The sequence below is a fragment of the Agrilus planipennis genome, unplaced genomic scaffold (assembly GCF_000699045.2).
Source record: "Agrilus planipennis isolate EAB-ADULT unplaced genomic scaffold, Apla_2.0 scaffold18, whole genome shotgun sequence".
NCBI classification, from domain to species: domain Eukaryota; kingdom Metazoa; phylum Arthropoda; class Insecta; order Coleoptera; family Buprestidae; genus Agrilus; species Agrilus planipennis.
Genome location: NW_020438920.1, coordinates 1236376 through 1261481, shown reverse-complemented (window position 1 = coordinate 1261481; position 25106 = coordinate 1236376). Strand labels below are relative to the sequence as shown.

Below are 25106 nucleotides of genomic sequence, written 5' to 3'. Positions count from 1 at the left end.
AAGTCTTTGAAACACAAAAATCAAAATAAACAGCAGTTAGAAACAAATTTATCATTGTTAAAATTTTATAAAAAGAAAATTAAAAACCAACTTGATACTAAACTTAACAAATCAAAGGGGTTAAGCAATAGAAATTTAGAGTGGGTAGATTTAGAATCTTGTTTTAATAATAGAATAAAAACTGGTAGTATTGTAAACTATAAAATTAAGGATCCAATTGTTTTTCTAGATAAGGCATTTAGATGTTTTTCAATTAAAATTAGAAAAGAACTCAAAAAATGTTTATTAAAAATAAATGTAATCTTTTACGGCAATTTCATAAAACCGCAAAACGGTGAAACTGACATTAAACATTTCACCACCAAAAATACCGTTATTGACTTAAATACTAATTTAAAAAAATGGTACAGGGAAAATATTAAAAACCAAATTTTAAAAAAACTTGAGGAATTCCAAGAACGCGATTCTGGTTGGGCTCTTTATGAAATTATACAACTTAAGATAAATATAAATCACTACTCTCCAATTAATGTAGGTATTTCAACATATGTAGAACTACCTCCTTTTGTGAAAAATTCAAAATCTGTTATTAATATTCAAAATAAGGATGAATTTTGTTTTTTATGGTCAGTTGTAGCTGCACTTCATCCTGCACCTTCAAATCAAAACAAAACAACATCTTATCCGCACTTTTCAGTAGGTGTAATTTAGGTAACTTGAACTGATACTGTGAAGTGTTTTGTTTGCACACTCTCAATTGTTATTTAAATATTCCAAAACCATTTAAGTTTAGTCACTCGCCACATTACACATTATATCACAAACTTAGAAGAATATCTATAATAATAAACTACCAAAACAATTGCAAGTATGTTAATTTGCAAAAATGTCGTTACTGGGGTATTAAAACAACACTTACATGTTCAGACCGGATGTTTGCAATAAATTTAGAAACGCTTTAGGAAAATCATAAGTTGATTGCAGCGTCATTCGATATTATTCATGGGGATGTGCACATAGAAAATCGTTTACTTTTTTCAGAGGTCTTCCTTTCATTCCATTTATCGATCAATTGCCCATGTTAAATCGCAAGAGCGATGGTCCCTTCATAATGCCAATAGTTGACAAATATAAAGACATGGGTACCGTCGTAATGGGTAAGGTTGAATCGGGAGAATGTCGAAAGGGCCTTAGTCTACTGGTCATGCCCAACAGAGTAAGTGCTTTCTTTTACAATATTATTTAAACTTAGCCCTTCGTAAACCTTGGAGCTTTTATTTATTTTATCTTATGTATTTACCACTAGATACAAAAAGTAAATTTATACGAACTTCGCAAGGGTACTACGGTTTCCGCGTGCGACCTAAGTGAAATAAAAAACTATGAAACGCTAATTTCTCAGAAAAAAGCGAAACAAAAACTACTTATGAACTAAAAATTCAATATTCAACTAGCCAGAAACACAGTAGTATATCGGAAAATTGTACAACATCATTCAGTTTATCAGAAAACCAAATTATCTTGAAAAGAAAAGAATTACCTAGAAGATAGTGTGCTTACAAACACTAGTAATAATTTGTGTTCCTTTCTAGCGAGATCAATTGTAGTGTCTTTTTTTACCCTTTTTTATATGTAGCGGTATACGTGTGGTTATCTGTTAGAATTGAAAAGTATTTTCTAGATTTTTATAATGGAATTTTGTAAAACTAAAATTGTTTCTCTTACTCCCAATAACGATGGGTCATTAGTATTTTTTCTGTGATCAAATATTTTTAGAATTTTATTTTGGAGTTTTCTGAGAGGAACAGTTTCCGTTTTCGTAGACAGAACCCCAAGCAATTATATGTAATTTAAATAATTGTTTAGTCTGTTAGAAACATAAGATACTATGTTTATTTGTGGCTATGCTGATTTGAACACCTTACCTCATTTCTTTGATCAATGATTATACAAGGCATTGTTCGAATAATTATCAGATTTAATGATTTGATAGTTTATTTGTATAAACTGAAAAGTGGTAGGTATAGATAGTTTTATCAGTGTTAATAGTCAGTTTATTTTTGAAAAACCAAGAAGCTGTTTCAGTAATTGGTTCACACGCCTAGCTCTCATCCCAAGTTTTATTAAAGTAAATCAACACTGTATCCGTACATGAAATAATTGTACCTGATGCTGCAAGATCAAAACTATCGTTTATATAGATAAAAAAAGAGTAAGGAACGCAGTGTAGTCTCGTAGGGGGCATCAATTCGAGTCTTAACTTCGGGTACTTAACGCCCTTAAATATTTTTTTTATTCTACTAAGATCAACACTCTTCTTACGGAGTTCTTTAATAAAATACATGCACGATTGATTGTCAAAATCTTTTTTGGGATCAAAAAAAGTTGCTGCGGTGGGGTTTCTATTGTTAAATTTTTTCTGGTGATTATGATATAATAGTTATCAGAAGTGACTAGAATTGATTAGTTTTTCTAAAATTTTTGCTAAATTTGCAATAAGAGAAGTCAGTCTGTAATTTATATTAATGCTTCCCCTACCAGGCTTGTGTGTGGAGGTAATTTCTGATAGTTTAAACTGTTGAGGAGAGATCTTGGTTGAAAAACAAAAAAATTAAAAATAGAGGGAGATTTATTAAGTGCGCTACGTTTTTCAAAAGAAGCAGCCCTTTATCCTTTTTTTAATTTTATTTCGTTTTTTTTTATTTATGCTTTTACTTACTTTTACATGTAGAACAAACAGAATAGCTCAAAACCCCCACTTTTACATAATTTTAGAATCAAGTTGTACTGTTTTGGTGTTAATTAAATAGAATAGAATAAATGCTGATATTGACTGATAAATTCATTGAATCTTTTTTTGTAGACACCAGTAACCGTCGATCAATTGTGGTCAGACGATGAAGAGGTAAGTCGAATCGTACCGGGAGAAAACGTGAAAGTAAAAGTGAAAGGGATCGAAGAGGAGGATGTGAGTCCTGGATTCGTTTTATGTGACGCGGTCAACCCGATACGTACGGGACGCATATTTGACGCGCAAGTTGTCATTCTAGAACACAAATCGATTATTTGCGCAGGTTATAGCGCAGTCATGCACATACATTGCGCCGCTGAAGAAGTCACGGTCAAAGTAAGTATAAATTGTTTTTGTCAAATTTTAACTTGGGATACTTTTGAGCCACTGTACAAAATTAGAGTATTGGGTTTCTCGTGATATACGTAACATACACGTTAATTAGACTTAATTTTATGTATTTCATAAAAAAAATTGATTGTTGTTTTTAATTCGATTCATATTTAAAACAGAGACCAAATCTTTGACATTTTAAATATTTGCGAAAATGAGTTGAAATTCGTAATTGTTTAGATGAATTAAGGTTTTGGGACCGGTACGGAATTTTTATACGATAAAGTACAAAGTTTATATTTTTGAATGGTAACAAAATAACTGAAGGTACTTGCAAAGGAATATTTTTCCATATAGAATGGAAATAATGAAGAAAGAGTGCTAGGAATGACTTGTATTTATGGAAAATATAACATATTGTTGATAAAGGTCATGATTTATTCTAATTTTCGTTTTTTTTTGTAGGCCTTAATTTGTTTAGTTGATAAGAAAACTGGTGACAAAAGCAAATCTCGGCCGAGGTTTGTCAAACAAGACCAGGTGGCTATTATGAGGATCGAGTGCGCAGGCGTTATTTGTCTTGAAGAGTTTAAGAAGTTCCCTCAGATGGGCCGGTTCACTCTGAGAGATGAAAGTAAGTCTGTTTTGTACTATAAAAGTTTGATTAGGTTTTTTTTTATATATTTGTATGTTCAACTAAAACAATCAGTTAAAAAATTTTAATGATAAATAATTAAATAACATCCAATAATTACCGTATATCAGAACATAGGCTTTCACAGTTATATGTAAAATAATTGTGTTAAACGTTTTTCAAACTTCTTCATAACAATTTAATACTGTACTTGGTGATATCTAGCTCAAATGGCATGTATTTGGTTATATTTATGGTTTGGAGATAATCTGAAAATAATGTACCTAATCAATTTGATTCTTTTTACTTAACTATTGAAATATATTACAAATAAAAGAAGGTAGGTATAGAATAAATGTACATGTTTTTTTGTCATATTATCGCGGAAAGCTCGTTTTGCGTACTATGAAATAGGGAAGCAGGGTGACCAGAACTTCTCGACGCGTAGCCGACTCGTGGCGCTAAAGTCGCCCAAAATCGCCGCGATCGATTCAGATGTTAAAAATTAAATATCTACATTACATATACAATTAAAATAAATTTCATGAAAGTCTTGAAGTTAGTCGAAACTCATTAAAAATGGGAGACGATTTATCATTGGTCGAAATGTAGGTGCCTTCATAGCTCGTGATTCAAATATTTAGTATTCACATAAAGTTCGATCTGTGCATCTATATGTACATAAAACTAGAATAAAATTTGTCATAGTTTTTAATTTAAGAAAAAATTTTCATTCTATTGTTTCATTTCAAAAGTCGCCCATCGGCGACGAGTCGTCTGCATGAACATTTTAGTCGCCGAGCCTTGTCAAAAGTAGCCTAAATGGCGATAAGTCGCCGCATCTGGCAACCCTGTAGGGAAGAAATGACCACTTTTCAGCCGTGTTTTAGTCGGAAGGCAATGAAATTAGTCTTTTGAACGCATGCGCTGAAGTTTATAGGCATGCGCAGAAATCAGTTGTTCAATAATAATGTCTTTCTAACCTCTAAATTATTTACTCTTATTTCGCCAACTATCAATTTAATAACGAGCTTTCCACACAAACATGACAAAAAATAGTATACGTACCTCGGGAAGAAACAGGGTTGTCTCAGACTGCATGTTTGCCACCCGAGCCGAAGACATGCACTCTGAAATAACCCTGTTTCTTCCCTCGATACGTAATCTACTATTTATATAATGCACTAGTCTTTAAAGCCTAGCATAACTGTGCTTTGCTAAAGATTCATGGTGCTATATTATCTTATCTCTTATTTGCAACCCATGCTTACTTTAATATACTAGGTGTGTTACTACTGGAGATGCACAAAAATTTTAATAGTGATTTTTTTACATCAAATCAAGGATTCATTGCAATGAATATAACTGGTCATTTTCTTTCAGATAAGACAATTGCAATTGGAAAGGTACTGAAAGTGGTCGAGTAAGTTTTTAATTAATAAAAACAAATAAAATATCAATAGGCCGTACGATGATATTTTTACATTTCAAATGTTGTAAGTGCGCGATAAAAACAAAATAACAAATAAAAAATATCGAAGGATGATCGAAAAAATGCAAACCACTCAACACAACAAAATCAGCTGCCATTCTGGTGGTTCTGTAGAGTGCGTATGATAAACGGAGATCAATCGGTTTTGTTCAAGAGACATTTTTGGTTCCAACTGGTGCTACCGTACATGGAAGGTTTCTTTTCTGTTTGGTGTGTGCGCGACAAGATTTAAATGCTGAAACATGGTCTTTCGTTGAAATTTCTTCACCTGTTCTCTTTTTCTTCATTCCCATCTTATATACGTTGATTTTTATCTCTCTGTATTTAGTTGTTTTCTAATGTTTCTTCATATTTTTCCTTTCACGTTGCACGACAGAGAAGATTTTCTATGTTTTAAACACTCAAATATTTACCTTCAAATTTATTCATTTCACATTTATGAAAATTAAAGTAATATTAATAGGTAATTGGTGATGTATTTATATATATTTTTATTTTGTTATAGTTTGCATACATTCGTTAGTAACTTAGCATAAAAAAAGTAAAGGAATTGAAATCTACAACTCTTAAATTCTTGTAATTATTACTTATTTTCTGTAATTTTTGTTGTTGTTTTTATGAGGATAAAAAGTAAAGGGGAATTGCTGGGGTGTAAAANTATATATATATATAATTTTTGTAGATATTCTTTAAATCCAACTGTTCAACTGTGAACATAATGTATTCTGTTTTGTTTTGAAGATAAATGAAGTTAGAAATAAATGAGAATAATAACAAATTTATGTTTTAGGTGGTTTTGAGAAGCTAGATTAGCTCATTCTGATGTTTTCTTTTGATTTTTGAATTATAGTTTTAAACAAAAGCCATTTTCAACATTCTATTAATATTCGGGCATCATTTCAAATAAATTTGAAGGTATATATTGGCAACCCTGTTAATGTCGATCCCATTTACACCAACATTACGCTCAACGCCCTCCCTCCTCGCATTCTTTAATTACGCGTCTCTTGTATATGAACGAACTAACTTCTCAGCTTATAAAAAAATATCGGGTGTGCTGGTGTTTATTATTTCCTACAATAATTACTCTTTAACTACTATTATCGTTATTTTTAAGGCATCCTATTATTTTTTAAGAAAATGATTATTATTTATTTATTATTGTAATAATAAAATTTTCCCCTCATAAAAACAGAACTAAAGAATACTTAATTTTGAAAGTTGTTGCTAACATTCTTCTTTTCTCGAGTTGATGTTGTCGTTCACGGTTTGTATTTTTCTTTTTATTGTGTTTGTAATGGTCGTCGACAATTTTTGCGAGGTGCATATCGGCAAGAATTTAACAAAAAACGGCTGCAGTTAAGTTTATATAGTAGTAAATGGATAGTTTGCAAAAAATACATTTGTACAACATGAGGTGTTTAGGGGATTTTTGTTTTTGTTTCCTTTGCCATGGTGTTCCAACAAATACTAATCCATTAACAGTAGTCGTCAATGATGTGTAACACTAAACATCGGTCACGAGTAAAATATTACGAGTTGGATATTGATTTCACATTAGTGCTAATTTTATTTTAATATAGTGTTTATAAAATTATTTAAATGATATAAATAGATAATTGATACACAATGCATTTAGAACAGCTGCATAAGTATGCGTAATGATGTTCAAAGTTAGCAGATCGAACGGTTGACAGCTTTTCCCCTCTCTCCCGCTATGAACCGCACTTATATTCAATATAGTGCGCGCTTCTTCCTACCTTGCAGTAACGCATTTTCATCGTATTCACGAAATTATTCCGAAGGTTCCACATACCTAGCGGTAAGATGTTACACATCAAAAATACTAAAAGACCTATCAATTAAAATGCTGCATAAAAGTATGTTTTTTAAATGAGAAAACCTTGTACAAGTGGAACAGTGTACTTATTTATTTTAGTATATAAAACATTTCATTGTAAAATATAACTTCATTTTAATTTTAAGTAATTTTCAGATTGAGAGATATTTCGAAACTGTTTAATTTATTAGGATTTTAATTAACAGACATTTTTAATAACATACCAACAATATGCAATCACATTTTAGGAAATATCTCATTTTGTTTTCCTGTTCTATGACACTATAACAACCTAATGCGGTATTTTAAGAACTGCATGATCAATAACATCCTCAATTGCTAGTCGGAGTTAAGAATTTGTGATATACGCATTTAGTAAAATATTGCGGTTAGAAAGGTAAAGATGTTGTGGTTCTGGGCGGCTTTTATTTATTTTTTTTAAGCTTTGCAGATCTAATTGAAATGATTGATTTTATTAGAAGACTACGTGTTAATTTTTTTTACATATACAATAAATTTAGTTTTTCCCGCCCTTCTCCCATCGAATTATCACGTTAAATTAACTCTTTCCTGTTTATGATTTCCTTTGAAATCCATTGATTAATAAATATTTGATCTTCATGTAAAAAAGAACATAAAAAGCACTTCTTGGTTTCAAAAGTGATACGAGAAGTATTAAGCAGACTACTCTTATATTAAATTTTGTTTAATTTTTTCGTTATTCATTAAATACTTGAATAAAGGAAAAACGTTGCAAATCGATCGTCCATAAACTTGACCAAACGTGTCGGAATTGTAAATAACAATTTGCGTCGCGAATGTGTTGTATGACACTTAAAAGTTGTAACTGTACCNATATAATTTTACAGTGTTTTATGTTTAATTCGATTGGTTTTAGTTTTTAATCGGTTATGAACAATTTAAGGAACGTTGCTATCGATTTTATATACCCATTCAATAAACTTTTAAAGATATCTATTTGTACATTTCTTTGTACTAAAATTATATAATAACATTTACCATAAGATTATTTAGAAATGTACATAAAGCGGATAATGTTATCCAGTAAAAAAATATCAGGTAACAACTAGGCTTAGCAAAATTAATTTTTTCTATTTTAAATTTTAACAATATTTTGATTTCTTTCCGTCGAGAAGAAAATTAGATTTTTTTTGTTTTTAGGAAAGAAACATTCCTGACTGAAAAAGTCACAAAAGATAATAACTTGTTCAAATAATCTTTGACCACATACTTGGAGTGTTCAAAACTTTAACAAGTCTAGAAAATATCCTAATTCCGTCTTAAATCCCGATAAACTTATTGAAGGCAAATGCGTTTTTGTTAATAAAAGGTCTCGATTAATATACCCGGTATACGCATTTTCATATTGTTGAAATTTAAATATATCGCACAACATACTAAGATTTCAACCAAATCGAGACCTTTGCAGTTTTACAAATTAAAAGTGCAGCCTAAATAATTTTTTGTTCTGAAACGCATGTAACAGTACAGTCATTTGGAGAAAATAAATTTGATATCAATTATTATTTACGATAAATCTGTTGTTTTGATCGTCCTTGTTCAAACAAATTTGATTGGAAATGTTGCTGTGATAGAGATATAATACGACAATATATACATATATCTATAATCTGACTATGCACTTTTCATATCTATGGTTTTCATCTCTTTTAGTTCAATTCATAGATTGGAGTAATAAGGCATATTCCGTTCTTGTCAACACGCACTGATTAGACACCACGATTTTAGTTTATTTGAAAGCATTCTTGAAATCTGATAAGAATATAACGTATGTGATAAACATTTTATTTTTATATTCAAATTAAATATTAAAACTAATCGCAAATCTACTACATTCCATTATAATATAATTATAGCTACCAAGCTTTATGGTTTTTAGGTTTTAGGTCTAACGGTATTTATTCTGAATGGAATATTTATTTATAAAACTGGGATAACATCATTCTTCATTTGTCTATGATTCTTCATAAATATGTGAGGTGTAAAGGTAGTACTGGTAATAATAATTTTGCATAATTATAAATCGCTGTAAATAAGATAATCGTACTACCGTATTGCGATGAATTGAAAATTTATTAGGTGTAAATGTAATAACAATTTCCATTGCTGTATTTGCGAATTTTAATCGTTAATTTTAAGCCATCATCAAGTAGATGGCCTTGTGCTTTTATAGGAGTGACAGAACCTAGCAGTATGTCGAAATTTTTTTTGAGCAGTGCAAGGAGAGAAATGCCTCCATTTTGTTTATTTTCTTAATGTGCTAAAAGTGAAGTGTCGGCACCTCGTAAACTGCACCGCTCAGGATCAACTGCCGACAATCGATATAACACAGTAATTGTATTAGCGGAGTGTTACATTGAAATCTGTATATATGATTCTTGCGAGCACCCCTCATTCTGAGGGTTCAGAAAACAGCAGACATTGGGCGCATCGCGAGTAAGCATTTTGTCAAATTGACCACCGTCTCCGGCAATAAAAATACTACTCATTCTGAAAACTTTAATAATTCGTACGGCTGTCTTAACCGCCCGGAAAAAAATAGCAGTAATTTTAATTCGAAAAAAAAAGGTGTAGTTGTGTCGAACGCGAAAGACAAAACGGGGGCCCAAGAAACGCCACCCCTCACTATGAACCACGTGACGAGTAAAGAAAGGGTTAGGAGGAGAAATGGGAGGAACAATTTAGAACCTCAAAATAATGATGTGAATGATGTAGAAGAAATGGAAACCCAAGAGGGTATGTGTATTGTTTTTTGTTTTATCAATGACTATATGTTGACATTAACCTTAACTTTCACGATATCTTTTTAAATCGTCGGTAATTCTAGTTCTAGTGTTAGTAGATAGTTTGCGTTTTTAGTATTTTTTTCTTTTGCGCAATTTTTATAAAATAAGAACATAACCTCAAAATTAAATGACTGGGCTATAATTGCAGCAGTTAGAAAAATTTCTTTTTTATAAAATTTGGTATATTTTTTAATTGATTTGTAAGGTGTGAACTTGAAATGATGCTTAAAAACTGTCAAATGCTGTCAAATTGATTATAGATTGAAAGAATTTTGAAGTTTTCCTTCCATTATTTTCAAAATTGAAATATTGATATGTGATAAGTATATTAAAACTATATTCTTAAATATATACATATACACATAAATTGTTAAAAAGTTTATACGTTTTGTGTATCAGAGTGACACATAAAACTTGAAAAATTGGTAATACATTACGAATATTTTCTTCCAGAAAAGGTATGTGTACATTTAAAACTTGATTTTCGTTATTTTGTGTTTGGTGTTCTGAGCACATCTCAATATTATTTTGGTCTTACCTTGTAATGATTGATAGCCTTAGACATGTTTAATAATTTTACAAAAAGATGCTTAAGAAATAATTTTGCGTGTAACAATATAATTATTCATTTATTTATTTAGCAAAAGCAAAAAATTAGTGATAGCGTAGTTAGAAATAGAGAGGTGTTTTTCTAGTCACTACAGTGGAATATATGACAGATACTGGAGGTGGTGAAATGGACCAGAGTCAAAACGGTGAAGTTATTATAGGCCCTCAACCTGATCCCAGCATGCCCAATGTTCAGGATGCTGAGATGGAAGATGAGGCCCGTTCTGAAGCTACATTTCGTTATACACTTCCAAACTTTAGCAAACTAAAGGTAATTTGGAAATTTTAAGGGTTTTTGTTTGTATTTATTGCATTGAAGCATTTTTTGAATGAAAACAATTTGTATTATCTGTTTTGGTTTTTAATGGCATTGAAATTTGGAAATTATATTATCTTTCAAGTTAAAAAGGAAGAGCCTAAGAATAAAAAACAAGTTCAAGTAATAATTCTTATCTGTATAAGTCGATTAAGATTTTGTTAATCGGCAATTAGTCCCCGTAGTAGTAGGCTACTTGGATAATTGAATATTTAAGAAAAAAAAGTTGCAAAAGCATTTTGTTAGGCATTTGCTTAAAAAAAAAACAAAAGAAGATTAAATATCTTAAATACAACAAAAAAAAAAACGCAACAGTTAATATTGGCCTGAGTACGGTGGACAAGCCGAATAATCTTGAATAGGTACGTTTGTAAGTACAACCGTAGTCCGGATAATTGAGTTTTCACTGTATTTATGTCTTGTCCATTTAATTTTGCGATATTAGTTTTAAAATAAATAAAATTAAGAATTACTGAATTAATCAATTGAACGTGAAATAATCATTTACTTGAGGTTCTTTTAAGACACCTTGTTATAAGTATTACTACTTAATTTTTGGAGAATAATATATTAAATTATTGATTTGAATTAATTTTATTAGCGTTGCAATTCATTTTTTCTCTCAGGATTCGGCTTTATCACCTCCTTGCTATGTTCGCAACCTGCCGTGGAAAATTATGATAATGCCACGTAGCAGCCATACGCAAGACCGCATGACCCAGAAGTCCCTCGGATTCTTCTTGCAATGCAATGGCGAAAGCGAGTCGAGTTCGTGGTCTTGTTATGCAGTTGCCGAACTTCGATTGCTTTCAGTTAAGCCCGGTGTTGACCCATTCACACGAAAAATTCAACATCTTTTTTATTCGAAGGTGACTTACTTAACATATATATATATTTGTAATCCAATTGATCAAATATACTTTTAAATCGGCAGGAGAATGATTGGGGGTTTTCACACTTCATGTCATGGAATGACGTCCTAGATCCTGAGAAGGGTTTTATAAAGGATGATACTATTACATTAGAAGTTTATGTTATAGCAGATGCACCGCATGGAGTATCGTGGGACAGTAAGAAACATACTGGTATGTATTTGTATTTTTGAAAAAACAAAAATGTGCAAAAAACCTTTACAGTGAAGGTTCTCTATTTACATGAAGTCATATGACACAGATATAAAATTTATATTTGAAAGTATTGCTTTTTTAAATTGGAACCTATCAGCAAAATGAAGAAACGTATACAAAAAAAAATCTATTTGCAAATTTTTAAGAATTAACATTTATTTTACTGGTCATTAGTAATAGTTTCAATTGCAGTAGTTTTTAAAAAATAACTCAATTACCTAATTAATTTCACAGTAGAAACGTTTTTTTAGTGTTTTATAAAAATTATCTTTGATTAAATGAAAGTGAAAAATATTTTTTGTTTCAGTTTATCTTATCACCTTTATTCATAAATATGAGTAAAAATTAAAATAACCAAAGTACACGATTTACGCTGTTTGATTGTTGTTTTTTTATTATTACTTATGTTTATTTTTAGGGTATGTGGGATTGAAGAATCAGGGAGCGACATGTTACATGAACTCCCTTCTACAGACTCTTTACTTCACAAATCAGTTACGCAAAGCTGTTTATAAAATGCCTACTGAATCGGACGACTCCACCAAATCGGTAGCTTTAGCTTTGCAACGGGTCTTTCACGAACTTCAATTCAGTGATAAACCGGTCGGCACAAAAAAACTTACCAAGAGCTTTGGTTGGGAGGCCTTGGACTCTTTTATGCAGCACGACGTTCAGGAATTTTTACGGGTAAAATAATATTAATTTATAAAAAATGTAGAATGAACTACTTTTATGTGATTCGGAACCCTAAGGAGTGGTGAGACTTCTGGTGTGGGATTCGCTAAATAATGTTTTTGACATAAACAAACTTGAATAAAAGAATCTGCAACAATTAACCTATAAGAATATTTTTAAAGTGAGATCTTCTTTATCGGCCGTAGGAAGGAAATTTGCTAGGATATAAAACTGAAAAGTATAACGTCATGCGTCACGTAACGCGCCACATTGTGACTCCTGGTGAATATGTTCAAAAGGCTTCAGAAGCTAAAATGTCAGTAGCAACCGAAAATTGTCATTGTATTGCATATGCGTTTCTGTTTGTTTTTATTTGTAATTTCTCTGCAGTTTCTCTACACTAATACACGTTCGCCCTTTTTTTTTTTATTTTTGAATTTTGTAGGTCAGCTTTCCTTATACTTTTCTCAGCCATTGTATACCTGTAAAAACCTTTAGAACTATTTGGCGCATTTCTCGCCAGAGGTATTATATTCCTTTGGGTTCCCAATAGGCAGTACATATCAGGGATTGGGACTGATTTCATGTGGATATTGTTTCCTTGTAAACTCCACAAAACTCTCCTGCAGCTAGTTCACATTGGTGCCACAAGCTGTGATACCTGTACATGTACACAGTCTAAACGGTAGCCTAGCATACTGAATATACTATTCACATCATGCTGGGTTTCCGTTACGCGATGTTCACATTATCTTTTCTGGTTTATTAAAGTACGAAATTGGGATTCATTGCACGTAAACAGCTGCATGCAGTTCTCATGTAGCAAGGAGATATTTGAAAGATTCTTGCTGGACTTCATGGGTGCTGCAATATTGCAGCATTTATAATCGCAGATGGCGCGTTGCCATCTTTTTTTCTTAACTTCTGTGTGATTTATTGTGTGCTTTTGTTGCAGGTCTTGTTAGATAAACTAGAAAGCAAAATGAAGGGGACATGTGTCGAAGGAACAGTTCCGAAATTATTCGAGGGGAAAATGATATCGTATATTCGCTGCAAAAATGTTGATTACACTAGCACGAGAACTGAAACATTCTACGATATTCAGTTGAATATTAAAGGAAAAAAAAATAGTGAGTTATTTTCATTATAGTTTCAATGATTTATTATCTTTATACCTTTTAATGAAATTAATTGATTATTTAAGAAAAATTATAAATGACAGATTTTTAATATAATTCAAATAGAAATCAACGCTTAGATATGTCTTGAAATTTTACAAAGAACAAAGGAAAGATTTTTGTAAGTTTCTGTATTGTAGATATTTAAGATAGAATTTTACAAGTACAAAGAACAAAAAAGTATTTTTGGTTTTCATTGGTTCTATTTAGATTAATCTTTTAAATAAATGTAGGTATTTTTAAAAGGTTTCGCACGACAAATATTTCGTCGTTCTTGTACAGTGCTAATAAAAAAAAATGTGCTCAAGTTTGACAAATTATATTTGGCAGCTTATGGAATGAGAACCGATTTTTACAACTATTTTTAATTGAAAGTAACCATGGGTAGAAAATAAATTTAGATTTTCTAGCGTATGTTTTACTTTATTGGAAAAATAGTAGTTCAAACTCCGTTTTGCAAAAGTTATGCTTTAAAAGAAAAAATCATTTGATGCAATTTGAATTCTGTAAATATTCTGGAAACATAAAATGTCTCGACATTTACGTTTTTGAAAAAAAAAGAAAAAAATGTGTATTACTTCCCCAAAGGCTGTACTGTTTATATTAATGCAGTGGATTAAAGAAAGATTAAAGTTTTCGAAATCGTCACACACACTTACCCATGTTTGTGGTAAGGTGTGTAAGAGAAACTGACACTTGTCCAATATTTGTTCAATTTTTTTTTGTATTTTTTTCATGCCTCGTTATTGGTATAATTTTTTTTTTATTTAAACCCTATTTTTAATTTCAGTTACATATTTATGATCAAAAATGTAATAATTTCCTCGTCACTCAATAGCCTATTTTTTTCATTTTAATTTTTAGTCGATGAATCGTTCAAGGATTACATAGCTAAGGAGACCTTGGATGGAGACAATAAGTATGATGCTGGCGAGCACGGACTGCAAGATGCGGAAAAGGGCGTGATATTTTCCACATTTCCACCCGTGCTCCATTTACACTTGATGCGATTTCAGTACGACCCTGTAACCGATTGTTCTGTTAAATTCAACGACAGGTTCGAATTCTACGAAAAGATATCACTCGACAGCTACCTACAAGAGCCAGATCCGAACAATCCCGCCAACTACACGTTACATGCTGTCCTCGTACACTCAGGCGACAATCATGGCGGTCACTATGTTGTCTTCATTAATCCCAAAGGTAGTTTATTAACAGTTTTTATTATACTAATTGATATCTTCATAGTAGGTTTTTAATAAAAATAGTTTTTGAATTGACAAATTAATCACTTTATATACTTTTATATAATTAATTGTTTTACCGAGGCGTCGGTCAAAAAACAATATAACTAACGTTTTTGTGTAACGTTTCGGTTTATTTAACCATCATCAAACGTTTCAAAGTTTTAAAGCTTACATCTTTCTTCTGTTCATGCCAATTCACTTAATACTGTTCTAAAATTTAACATAAGTTGTGTGGTTTTTGACCGCCACCTGTAAAAAACAATTGGTTTCAATTTTAACGGTCAGGATATCGAAGATTAGATAATAAAATTACCTACTCAAATTCTTAATACATATGATACTATGATTAAATAACAAAATTTTGTGTTTTGATAGGTATATAATAAAATTGTTTAATAATCCCTTAATTATTTTAAAAGAAAACTGATTAGCAGTTTATTAATTAATATTGGCTGGTACTAAGATAGACTGATTTATTAGCATTAGTTAATTTTAAACCTTACCTCATTTTTCAGTGTCTACTCCATAGTTTTGATGATTTCGGTAGTTTTTAATTTTAAGGCTAATTTAGTATAGATGAGGGCTGCTTTTGTTAAGAAAATGTGTCTTGAATGTCATATACATTGATCCGTTTGTGGATGATTTTAGCCTTTTTTTAATTAGCAGTATCACAATTTATCTGGTGTTAATTGCAAATGTGATAAACAACTATTTTAATACCTCATCTTAAATGCCATTTCATAAAAAAGACACCTTTTTAGGTGATGGTAAATGGTGTAAATTCGATGACGATGTTGTATCACGATGCACGAAACAGGAAGCAATAGAGCACAACTATGGTGGTCATGATGATGACATGAACATGACTGTTAAACACTGCACTAACGCATACATGTTAGTTTATATTCGAGATTCGGAACTGCACAACGTATTACAGGAGGTAGGACGCATGATGAAATTACACTATAATTTAGCAATTAATAGATACAATTATTCTCAATAATAATTTTTATATTGATGTTATACGTTGGTAATGAAAGAAAGTGCTTTCAAAAAGATTAAGTAGAAGAAATAGGTTGTTTTTTTAAATTTTTACACCAATTAAGGTCAAGAGTGATATTCATTTAAAGAATGCTAAAAAATTACAAGGGATTATGCAGAATTCATAATACAAGAATTAGTGTTAATGTTTTCTGATCGTTAACATAATCTAACAACAGTCCTTTTGGAGAGTTTTCTTCTCAGTAAATCTTATTTGTTACTTACGATTAATGTAGGTGGTTTTTACCTGTTTGTGTTATTTTACCATGAGCATAATTAATTAGGACTTCTTCAATCTTAAGATCTGATCTTGAATTTCCAAGGTGACTTTATCTTTTGGGTTACAAACTAATAATAGTAATTATACAAAATAGATCTAGCTAGACATTTTACATACGCTTTAAGCAGAATTTTGTCACCCTGGTACTAAAACTTAATTGTCATATTCTTCATAAATAACTTGAAATATTTGATAGAGGGAACCATTGGAGAATTAATAAAGTTCTCTTTGTCACATTTATATTATAAATGCATAAATAAAAACAATTGTGTGGATGCAAGTGAAACTTTTTGGATTGTAGGCATTTAACTGTAAATTTTTCGGAAAATTATTCGATTTTCGGTATTAAAATTTAAATCGCGTTCTTAATCCTATCTTAACGATTGGAAAATGGGAATGATAATAGGAAATCAATAGTACGGAATACATAATAAATACAATCATTCAGATGACAGACGCATATTAAAAATTGACAACAACATTTATTTAAATCACTGAATCATTTTAAACTTCAGTTATTCCATTAATAATTTTATCTTCGCTTTGAGTTTCACAGTCTATAAATGTAATTGTCATGCACTTGCACGAATGAGTGAAAATATAAATGCTACACGGTTAGCTCATGCGAGCCATGGGCGCCACCATATTGGTCTTGGCTGCTCTTCCGAGTGCCTTTCAGTTTTACCCCTACTCCGCGGCCGGCTGTAATGCGACATGCGATAGATTTGATTTAAGGCGATGTAATAAATGTTTCACATTTGGGCGTGAGTAATGGATATCGTGATACTTATTAATTTTAGGTAACTGACGCTGATATCCCGAGTGAGTTAGCGGATCGTCTCGCTGAAGAGAAACGTATGGAACAAATACGTCGCAAGGAGCGCAACGAAGCTCATTTATATATGACTGTTAACGTACTGTTGGAAGACGCTTTTGACGGTCATCAGGGTAATGACCTCTATGATCCGGAACGAGCGGTTTACCGAGTGTTCCGTATTAAGAAAACTGCCACCATGTCTGAACTTATGGAAATGTTGGCTGACAGTTTCAAATATCCGCCCGAACAGTTACGATTGTGGCCGTTCAGCCACCGCTCAAACCAGACTCTTAGGCCTAGCTTACTTGATTTAGAGTCAGATCTGCACAAGAACGTTATAGATGCAGCCGAAACTCAGAATCCGTGGCACATCTTTTTAGAATTACTACCTCCTGATTTGGAACAGACTGCGTTACCGACATTCGATAAGGAAACGGACGTTCTGCTCTTCTTCAAATTGTATGACGCAAAGCAGAAAAAGATCCATTACTGCGGACATAGTTATCTACCAGTTAACAGCAAATTTTCCGATCTCATCCCCCTTTTGAACGAAAGAGCTGGTTTTCCACCCGATACAGAGCTTGTTTTGTACGAGGAAATACGGCCAAATATGACAGAAAAAATTAGTAACCTCAGTGAACCACTTGAAAAGGTAACTATAAACTATAAATTTAAAGGTAACTACATACTATTACTTAATCAAACCTAAGAAACCTTTCATTGATTGAGATGTATATTGCGTTTTTCAGTAATTGTTTGTTATTATTTAGGTATTGGAAGAACTCATGGACGGGGACATTATAGTTTTTGAAAAAGATGAGAGGGAAGAATTGTCCGACCTACCAACGTGTATAGACTATTTCCGTGATCTCTACTATCGTGTCGAAGTGACTTTCGTTGATAAGTGTATACCAAACGATCCCGGTTTCACAATGGAGTTGTCGCAGCGCATGACATACGACCAACTAGCCCGGGCGGTCGCTCAAAGAGTTGGAACTGATCCTTACCTTCTACAGTTCTTCAAATGTCAAAGGTAAAGAGTAACTTATTAAACTATGATACTTTTGAGCAGTACATATTACACTAATTACCAAAACAAGACAGACAGCTTCTAAATTATAAATTTTACATGGAAATTTAATTAAAATAAAATTGTAAGGACATGTAAATAAAAGGCCAAGAATTTTTATTATTAAATTAAATCGTTCCGTCCCTACAAACTTTTTCAAATTCTTCTATAATTTTTGGAATAGATTTAAGGGAAGAAAAGTATAGCTATTATTTATCATAATCGATGTAAAGAGTAAATTTTTAAAATCTACCTATTTTACATAGGACTGCTCTTTTCAAAAGCCGTTTTAAATAGGTTTAAGGGTTTATGTTACTTTATTTTTTAGTTATAAAGACAGCCCTGGACACCCGTTACGTTGTACATTCGAGGGTACGCTCAAAGACCTACTCGTGTTCACAAAACCGAAGACGCCAAAGAAGATTTTCTACCAGCAGCTTAGTATTCGAGTCAATGAACTGGAGAATAAGAAGCAATTCAAGTGCGTGTATTTGTCTCCTAACTATAAGGACGAAAAGGAATTGATATTATATCCAAACAAAAATGGAACAGTCGCTGATTTACTCGAGGAAGCAAAGAAACAAATAGAATTTTCTGAAGGGTCTACCGGAAAGTTGAGGTACAGTATAATTTTCATGTGTAGTTTTTGAATTGGATGTTCTTCAGTCAGTTGATTTAAATTGTTACTGTGACAAATTCAATTGAACACAATATTTTTATTACCATGAAAAGTTCTACAACGAATTGTTTTTTTCGACTTCGTATCTGAAAAATAAAAAGAAACCCCTTAACAGATCAGTCATTTGTTCTTTCGTCTGACACTGATGCTTTTTGATAAAATTACTTATTCACAACTCGTTCAGAGTATAGTATTTATTTTCAAGAAACCAACGTTTCGCCCTATTGCTTTGAAGAAGTCCATAATCTAAGGCGAAACGTTGGTTTATTGAAAATGATTACTGTTACTTACCCGAAAGACTTCTGAATTAGCCATTTTATAGAAGCTTAAGACTTGGTATAGTAATATTGGTATAGAAAAATTTACTTATTTTGTACTACTTATATTAATAATTTATATAAAAATTAAACAAAGGGCAAATGAAGTACTCCAAAATTTTTTTTTGGTTTTATGAATTGTAGGTACCATGATATTTCCTTTGTGGGTTGTTTTTCCTTTTTCGAATTCTACTTCTTTAAAATAGTTGTATTATGAGAATCTTATCAAAATTTTACGCTAGAGGATATGGTACAATCCATTTATATGCTTGGCCGTTGATGTGTTTCTGTAAATCCCAAAAAATAGAAAAAGAAAATCACATGCTTAGAGTGTTCTCTCTTTATCTGAAGTTTTCTGTTTGGTGCGTTAATTGTGACGTCACGTAGACACGAGTCCAAGCAGGATTGCCTGTGTGACCTTCACATGTCGATAGTGAATTTTTCATCATTTATTAATTAATAACCCGGAGACTGTTCTAAATATGGAAATAACCCTTTTAAAAAAATGTATAAGTTGTGTAATGTTGATTTAAATTTTATATAATAATCGTAAGAAAATAGGAAGGTTTTTAATTAGTAAACTTTTTGGTGCCGCTTATAGTGTAATGCATAAAAACTCAATCTTTGAAATTGAATATCTCCAAAATTTTATTGTTGATATATTTCATTTTGCATAATTCAATTCAGAATTATTTAAATAATAATCTGTCTAAATTTTAAAAATCCTATGAAAATACTCTGTGCAATTTGTACAACAACCTTAACAAATAACTAATAGACAGTTTTAAACATTTTTATATCCTACACTTAATGTTTATGTACCATGTTTACAGGTTAGTCGAAGTTAACTGTAACAAAGTTCTCCCCGGTCCAAAAGAAGATACCTCCTTAGAAAATATAAGTATATGTGCGACAAAAATCTATCGAATAGAAGAGATTCCGCCCGATGAACTGAGACTTCAAGATGACGAGGTGCTCGTACCCTGCGCGCATTTTCACAAAGAGGTATTCTCCACTTTCGGAACGCCTTTCTTTGTTAAAGTTAAGAACGGCGAATCTTTCTCTAAAGTTAAAGGTTAGTAGATAGATTGTCTGCTATTATTTTTATTATTTATATGCATTTTCTTTTATTTTAGAACGAATTCAAAAGAAGCTTAATGTGCCGGAAAAAGAGTGGGAGAAGTACAAGTTTGCGATTGTGGTTTTGGGAAGGCCACAGTTTATTACTGAGGACGATTACGCAATGAATATTAGTGAATTTAAAACACATCCCGGCAACAGTAAGTAAATGATTAATTACCTAAAACGTTTGGATTCACATATTTGCTGTTTCACATTTTATTAAAACCATTAAAGTTATCTATTTGTATGTTTTAATTTTTTTCGTATTTGATTCATCTCGTAGGTATATTTCCAGTTCAAATTCTACAAAATTCAGTACTAAAAAGAGAAAGAATTTTTGAAACGGGTATTGTATTAATAGTGGCCTGCAAACTATTTGATATNAACCACAGTATAATACAGAAAATGATAAAAATATAAATCATACAAAATAATAGTCTTAAAAAAAAAAGATACTAATACCAAAACCCCTATAAAATCAGTAATGCCTGTTTGTTTGTCACGGTATTTCTATCAGAAAATAGTTACAATATTTTGTGATTATAAATAGAAATGCAAAAACAAATTTTTATAGATAATAGAAAAAAATGCAGGTTTTACAGCAGTCACCAATGATCTAATCTTGATAACGAGCAAAATGTTTGTAAAAATATTAGAATTGGGTATTGCATTTCACTCTTAATATTATTATTTCCCATTTGGGATTTTAAAAAGATGTTAATGATTTTATTTTTTTTTTTCAGGTAGTAACCCGAAACCATGGTTAGGCTTAGAACATGTAAATAAGGCTCCGAAACGGTCTCGTTTTAATTACTTGGAAAAAGCGATCAAAATTTATAATTGAGACTGACTGCAGCTGTTACGTTTTCTCCCTTATTACCGTTTTCTTGCATTTTCGATCCACTTAAATTCCTTATTCATTCGTCCCCAGTTCCACCTTGTCTCTCTTTTCCCGTTCCTAATTTGTTTGTTCCTTAATTCAGTATGGCTTTATTGTTGCCAACCGAAACTGCATAGCAAAAGTTACTACAACTACTATTACAACTGTTACTATTATTACTACTACAACTACTATTATTACAGTATACATGCCCTCCCTCATCTCTCTTTTAAACTTATGACGAAGAAAAAAGTAGAAAACAAAATGAACAGCAACAACACTTTCGTTTTTAAATCGTAGATTGTATACAGTTTTTTACTGTAGGGGCCCTCTCCCTGTATATTTCGAGGTGCGCGGTTTATGTGTGATTTTACAATTTTTTGATTATTATTATCTTCGCCGTCATAATCGTCTTTGTAAATATTAATTGATTTATCGCTCGCTCGCCCCCTCCCTCCCTAATCCGAATTGTGGAAATTTTTCGATTAATACTATTATTATTATTATTATATTACTCACTGTTAATTGTATTTATGTTGAGGATGATGAAGATGTGTTTATTACCTATTAAATTTGTGACGGACATGAGCGATTTTAATTGCGCGACATATAACATGTATTTTTATTTTGTTTTTCGCTTGACTAACCCATTTTTTTGTATAAAAATAATTAAAAAAGAAAAAGTGACGAACTATCGTAGTACTTGATTGTCTCGTTTCCTTTTTCTTTTTTTTTTTTTTAATTATTTCAAAGGAAGGAATCGTCTATTCGATTGGCTTTTATTATTCCAACCACTGTTGTGTAACGCATGTGTCTTTATAATCTATTTTTGTTGCTGCTGTAAATACCTACTACACAGGTGTAATATGTGAAAATATGTATTTATATGGTAATTGTACTTCTGAATAAATTCTACACAGTTGAAACGATTACCCAGAAAGCACTGGCGTTGTCTGTTTGCAGCATTTACGTTCCTTTTGAATATGAAGAATAGGTAATTTAATAAATAAATGGCGGTTTTAATGTCGAATAACTCTAACATTAAACTTAACCAAATGGATCGAAAAATAATACTGTTTTTGGCGTGTAGTTGATAATTAATTAATTGAATGCAAACAATAGGACACCAACAATCAAACGTTGGTATAACCACTATGACCTGGCCTTCCGCATAGAAGTGTGTGCGGATGTCAGTTAGTGAGCATTTGGCTTGATCTAAGGTACAGATCTGCGCATGCTATTGAAGGTTAGATTATGTTGAGTTTTGTTGCCTTGATTAGAAAAAAAAAAGATAAAAAAGTGAATCATATAGTTAATTAGAAGTTAATCAAATAATCCGAAATGGTAGTGATAGGGAGAATTTTGATTGATTATTTTATGTGAGGTGTTTTGTTTGTATGATTGCTTATAGTTGCCTGACCAACTTTGGGCTTCGTGACCATAAACCGTTGTGCCGGTAGATTTACTTTATCAGTTCAAATCCAACTTTTTCAACTTATTGAACGATACACGAGAGTTTGTGAAAGTAAGACGAATTCCACCTTCAGTCTTTGGATTCTCATTGTTTCTATTTATTTATTAATTACACAAGAGAGCATTGTTTTATTGAATTATTTGACTTTGAAATTACCCGTTTATTTTGTAGAATTTAAAACTTAACTAAAAAAATCAGATGTAGTGTTTCAATTGAGTAAGAATCTGAAAGGTGCAGTTTATTCCACTTCCAAAGAAATTGTAATAAGTGCTTCAGGAATTTTTAAAGATTAACTCTTAAAATTTTTCGAAGTAAACTGTTAGTATATCGATTCTTTTCGCATTTCTTTTGAAAGCAGTATTACTTAACACAGAATTTTATTTTTGCCAAAGGTGCATTAGTATCAGGACACTTGTAATATATGATATACTATTAATGTTGTAATAAAAAAAAAGAAAAAGCATAATATAAAGTTTTAGTCATTTGAATCGTTATAAAAGGAAAAAAAATATTATATAACAGACACTTGACAATGTTTATATGATAAAATTGAAGAATGAATTAAGCTTTCATGGCCGCCATATTTGCTAAAGTAAATATTCGCTTTAGGCTTCTTGGTCGTTGTCGTTGGAAATTTCTTAGTGAATAAATCCATTTAAGAGAACTTCGGCTGAAATAGCCACTTCGATACACTTGCGATAATATTGCGGTGGTTATAGACGAAACGTCGGGACACAGTATAGAGATTCTATACAGTAGGTTACTTCCTAGCCACGCCCATACATCCCTCTGCTGCCGACTCGTCACTACTTCATGTACGAGTTCTCCGCTAAGCAGGGGCTGGCTTGTATAGAGTGTCATGGTGAAGCCACAGTACAAATATGTACATTTTGTATCTAAACACTGGTAAAACTATTGAACCGTCCTAGTATATGGTAGTTCAGAGCACATAAAGTTAATTTATGAGATCAAAGGAATGAACCTGCTGTATAAAATTTTTATACGATGGTTGGTATGGATTTAAGGATAACTAGAAATATCCTAAACAAAATATTTACCTTACCAATTTACGCCTAGTTGACTAATTATCTTGGTTTAAATTAGTAAAATAAGAAATAGATGATAATAATAGAAAATAAGTTACTTAAATGTGCTTTCTGTTCAACCATTGCAGATTGAAGGGTTGCATAAGTGAGGCGTTCCATTTACAATAATTTCAATGTGGTTAGCTAATTAATCAGTGTGCTAAGAAATAGTTACGAAACAATATAAAAAAGGAAAATATTACGTTTTACGGAACTGAATTAAATAAAACACTAAAATCCAAAATTCCATTTAAAAATGTCTAAAAAAACTAACCAAGGATACCTTGGGTGGTGAAACAAATTTTAGGCTTTTTAAATGTTTTTATGGAGAATTTAATACAAAAGAATAATATATTTAATTGAAAAAGTTTAATTTGGTTCGTATTTAACGATAAGAAAAAGAATTTTTTGTGAATGTTCTAAAAAAAATTGAAAATCGGAAAAATGTGTTTGAAAATGGATGAATTGTCAAACGTAAATGTCTCGGAAATTAAAGAATTTTTTCAAAACAGACGTATTTGTATTGTTAAAGAACAAAATTCGTTTGAGAAAAAAGCAGTACATTTTGACGCCACGGAACAAGAAAACATTTACAAGTAAGTCAATCGAAAAAGTAATATCTCGAATTTACATTTTTTTCGTAATATTGTTCTAAGTAGCACCTTATCAGACGTTAAGAAACAATCTGTAAATTGAAAATCATTGCCTTATACGTATTTGTGTTAACCGTGAATGTACAGCAACAAACTGTTTGGCATATTAACAGTGTTGTTGATATTAATCGGTTAAAGAAGGTCTAAATATGGTAAACGTTTTCATAAGAAAGTTTAATGTTTTTGCATGAGTCATACGTAATACAAACATTTCATCATTGCTTTAAAATGATGATCACTATGAAGACTACAATTTTTGGCGACATATGTGAAGATTATTAAAACCCATGTTATAACAAAAAATTATCAGTTGGAAAAGTTATATATACTTTGTAGACTTTGGCTGAGAAACAGGTTCATGACATCACCCCATGAAAACGTTAAAAACTGGAAACATGCAACAATTAGTGTACAAATACTAATAATCTAATGAATTAAAAATATTATTTGATGACGAGTTGGGTACATTTATAAATTATTGATAAGAAATGTAAATCTTCTTGTTCGGAAGAAAAAATTGTTAACCATCATTAAAAAAGCGGCAATGTTTTAAACTTCGCTTTCATTCGGATATAATCGAGCGCCAACGAACGATCGTACCGACAAATCGCTGCTGTCA

General features: G+C 31.4%; 2 protein-coding genes across 5 annotated transcripts in view; both read left to right on the top strand.

Moving 5' to 3' along the window:
• Positions 1–5212, top strand: part of LOC108744064 (eukaryotic peptide chain release factor GTP-binding subunit ERF3A) — an 8839-nt gene extending 3627 nt beyond the window's left edge. The window contains exons 5-9 of the mRNA XM_025973770.1: positions 928–934; positions 975–1216; positions 2864–3127; positions 3590–3758; positions 5142–5212. Coding sequence (XP_025829555.1) covers positions 928–934; positions 975–1216; positions 2864–3127; positions 3590–3758; positions 5142–5185 — 726 coding nt within the window. The 3' untranslated portion in view covers positions 5186–5212. The remainder of the gene's footprint in view (positions 1–927; positions 935–974; positions 1217–2863; positions 3128–3589; positions 3759–5141) is intronic.
• A 3878-nt stretch (positions 5213–9090) lies between these two features.
• Positions 9091–22207, top strand: LOC108744110 (ubiquitin carboxyl-terminal hydrolase 7). Of its 4 annotated transcripts, none has more exons than XM_018479715.2 (14): positions 9091–9868; positions 10638–10798; positions 11470–11712; positions 11778–11928; positions 12389–12657; positions 13601–13775; positions 14688–15026; positions 15832–16010; positions 17192–17860; positions 17979–18241; positions 18606–18896; positions 20107–20348; positions 20410–20553; positions 21139–22207. In XM_018479715.2, the coding sequence occupies exons 1-14, from the start codon at positions 9760–9762 to the stop codon at positions 21237–21239; spliced, it is 3336 nt and encodes a 1111-aa protein (XP_018335217.1). In that variant the 5' UTR covers positions 9091–9759; the 3' UTR covers positions 21240–22207. The 4 variants fall into 4 exon arrangements, with proteins under 4 accessions (XP_018335217.1, XP_018335216.1, XP_018335218.1 ...); XM_018479714.2 differs by having other exon boundaries at positions 10614–10798; XM_018479716.2 differs by lacking the exon at positions 9091–9868 and adding an exon at positions 10253–10376 and having other exon boundaries at positions 10614–10798.
• Positions 22208–25106: the final 2899 nt, after the last annotated feature.

Excerpts from the sequence above, each read along its gene's own strand:
- LOC108744110 (XM_018479714.2), top strand. The coding sequence starts at position 9,760 with ATGAACCACGTGACGAGTAAAGAAAGGGTTAGGAGGAGAAATGGGAGG. Across the intron at positions 10,799-11,469 it reads CAAACTTTAGCAAACTAAAG|GATTCGGCTTTATCACCTCC; the intron begins GTAATTTGGAAA and ends TTTTTCTCTCAG. Across the intron at positions 18,242-18,605 it reads CAGTTCTTCAAATGTCAAAG|TTATAAAGACAGCCCTGGAC; the intron begins GTAAAGAGTAAC and ends TTTATTTTTTAG.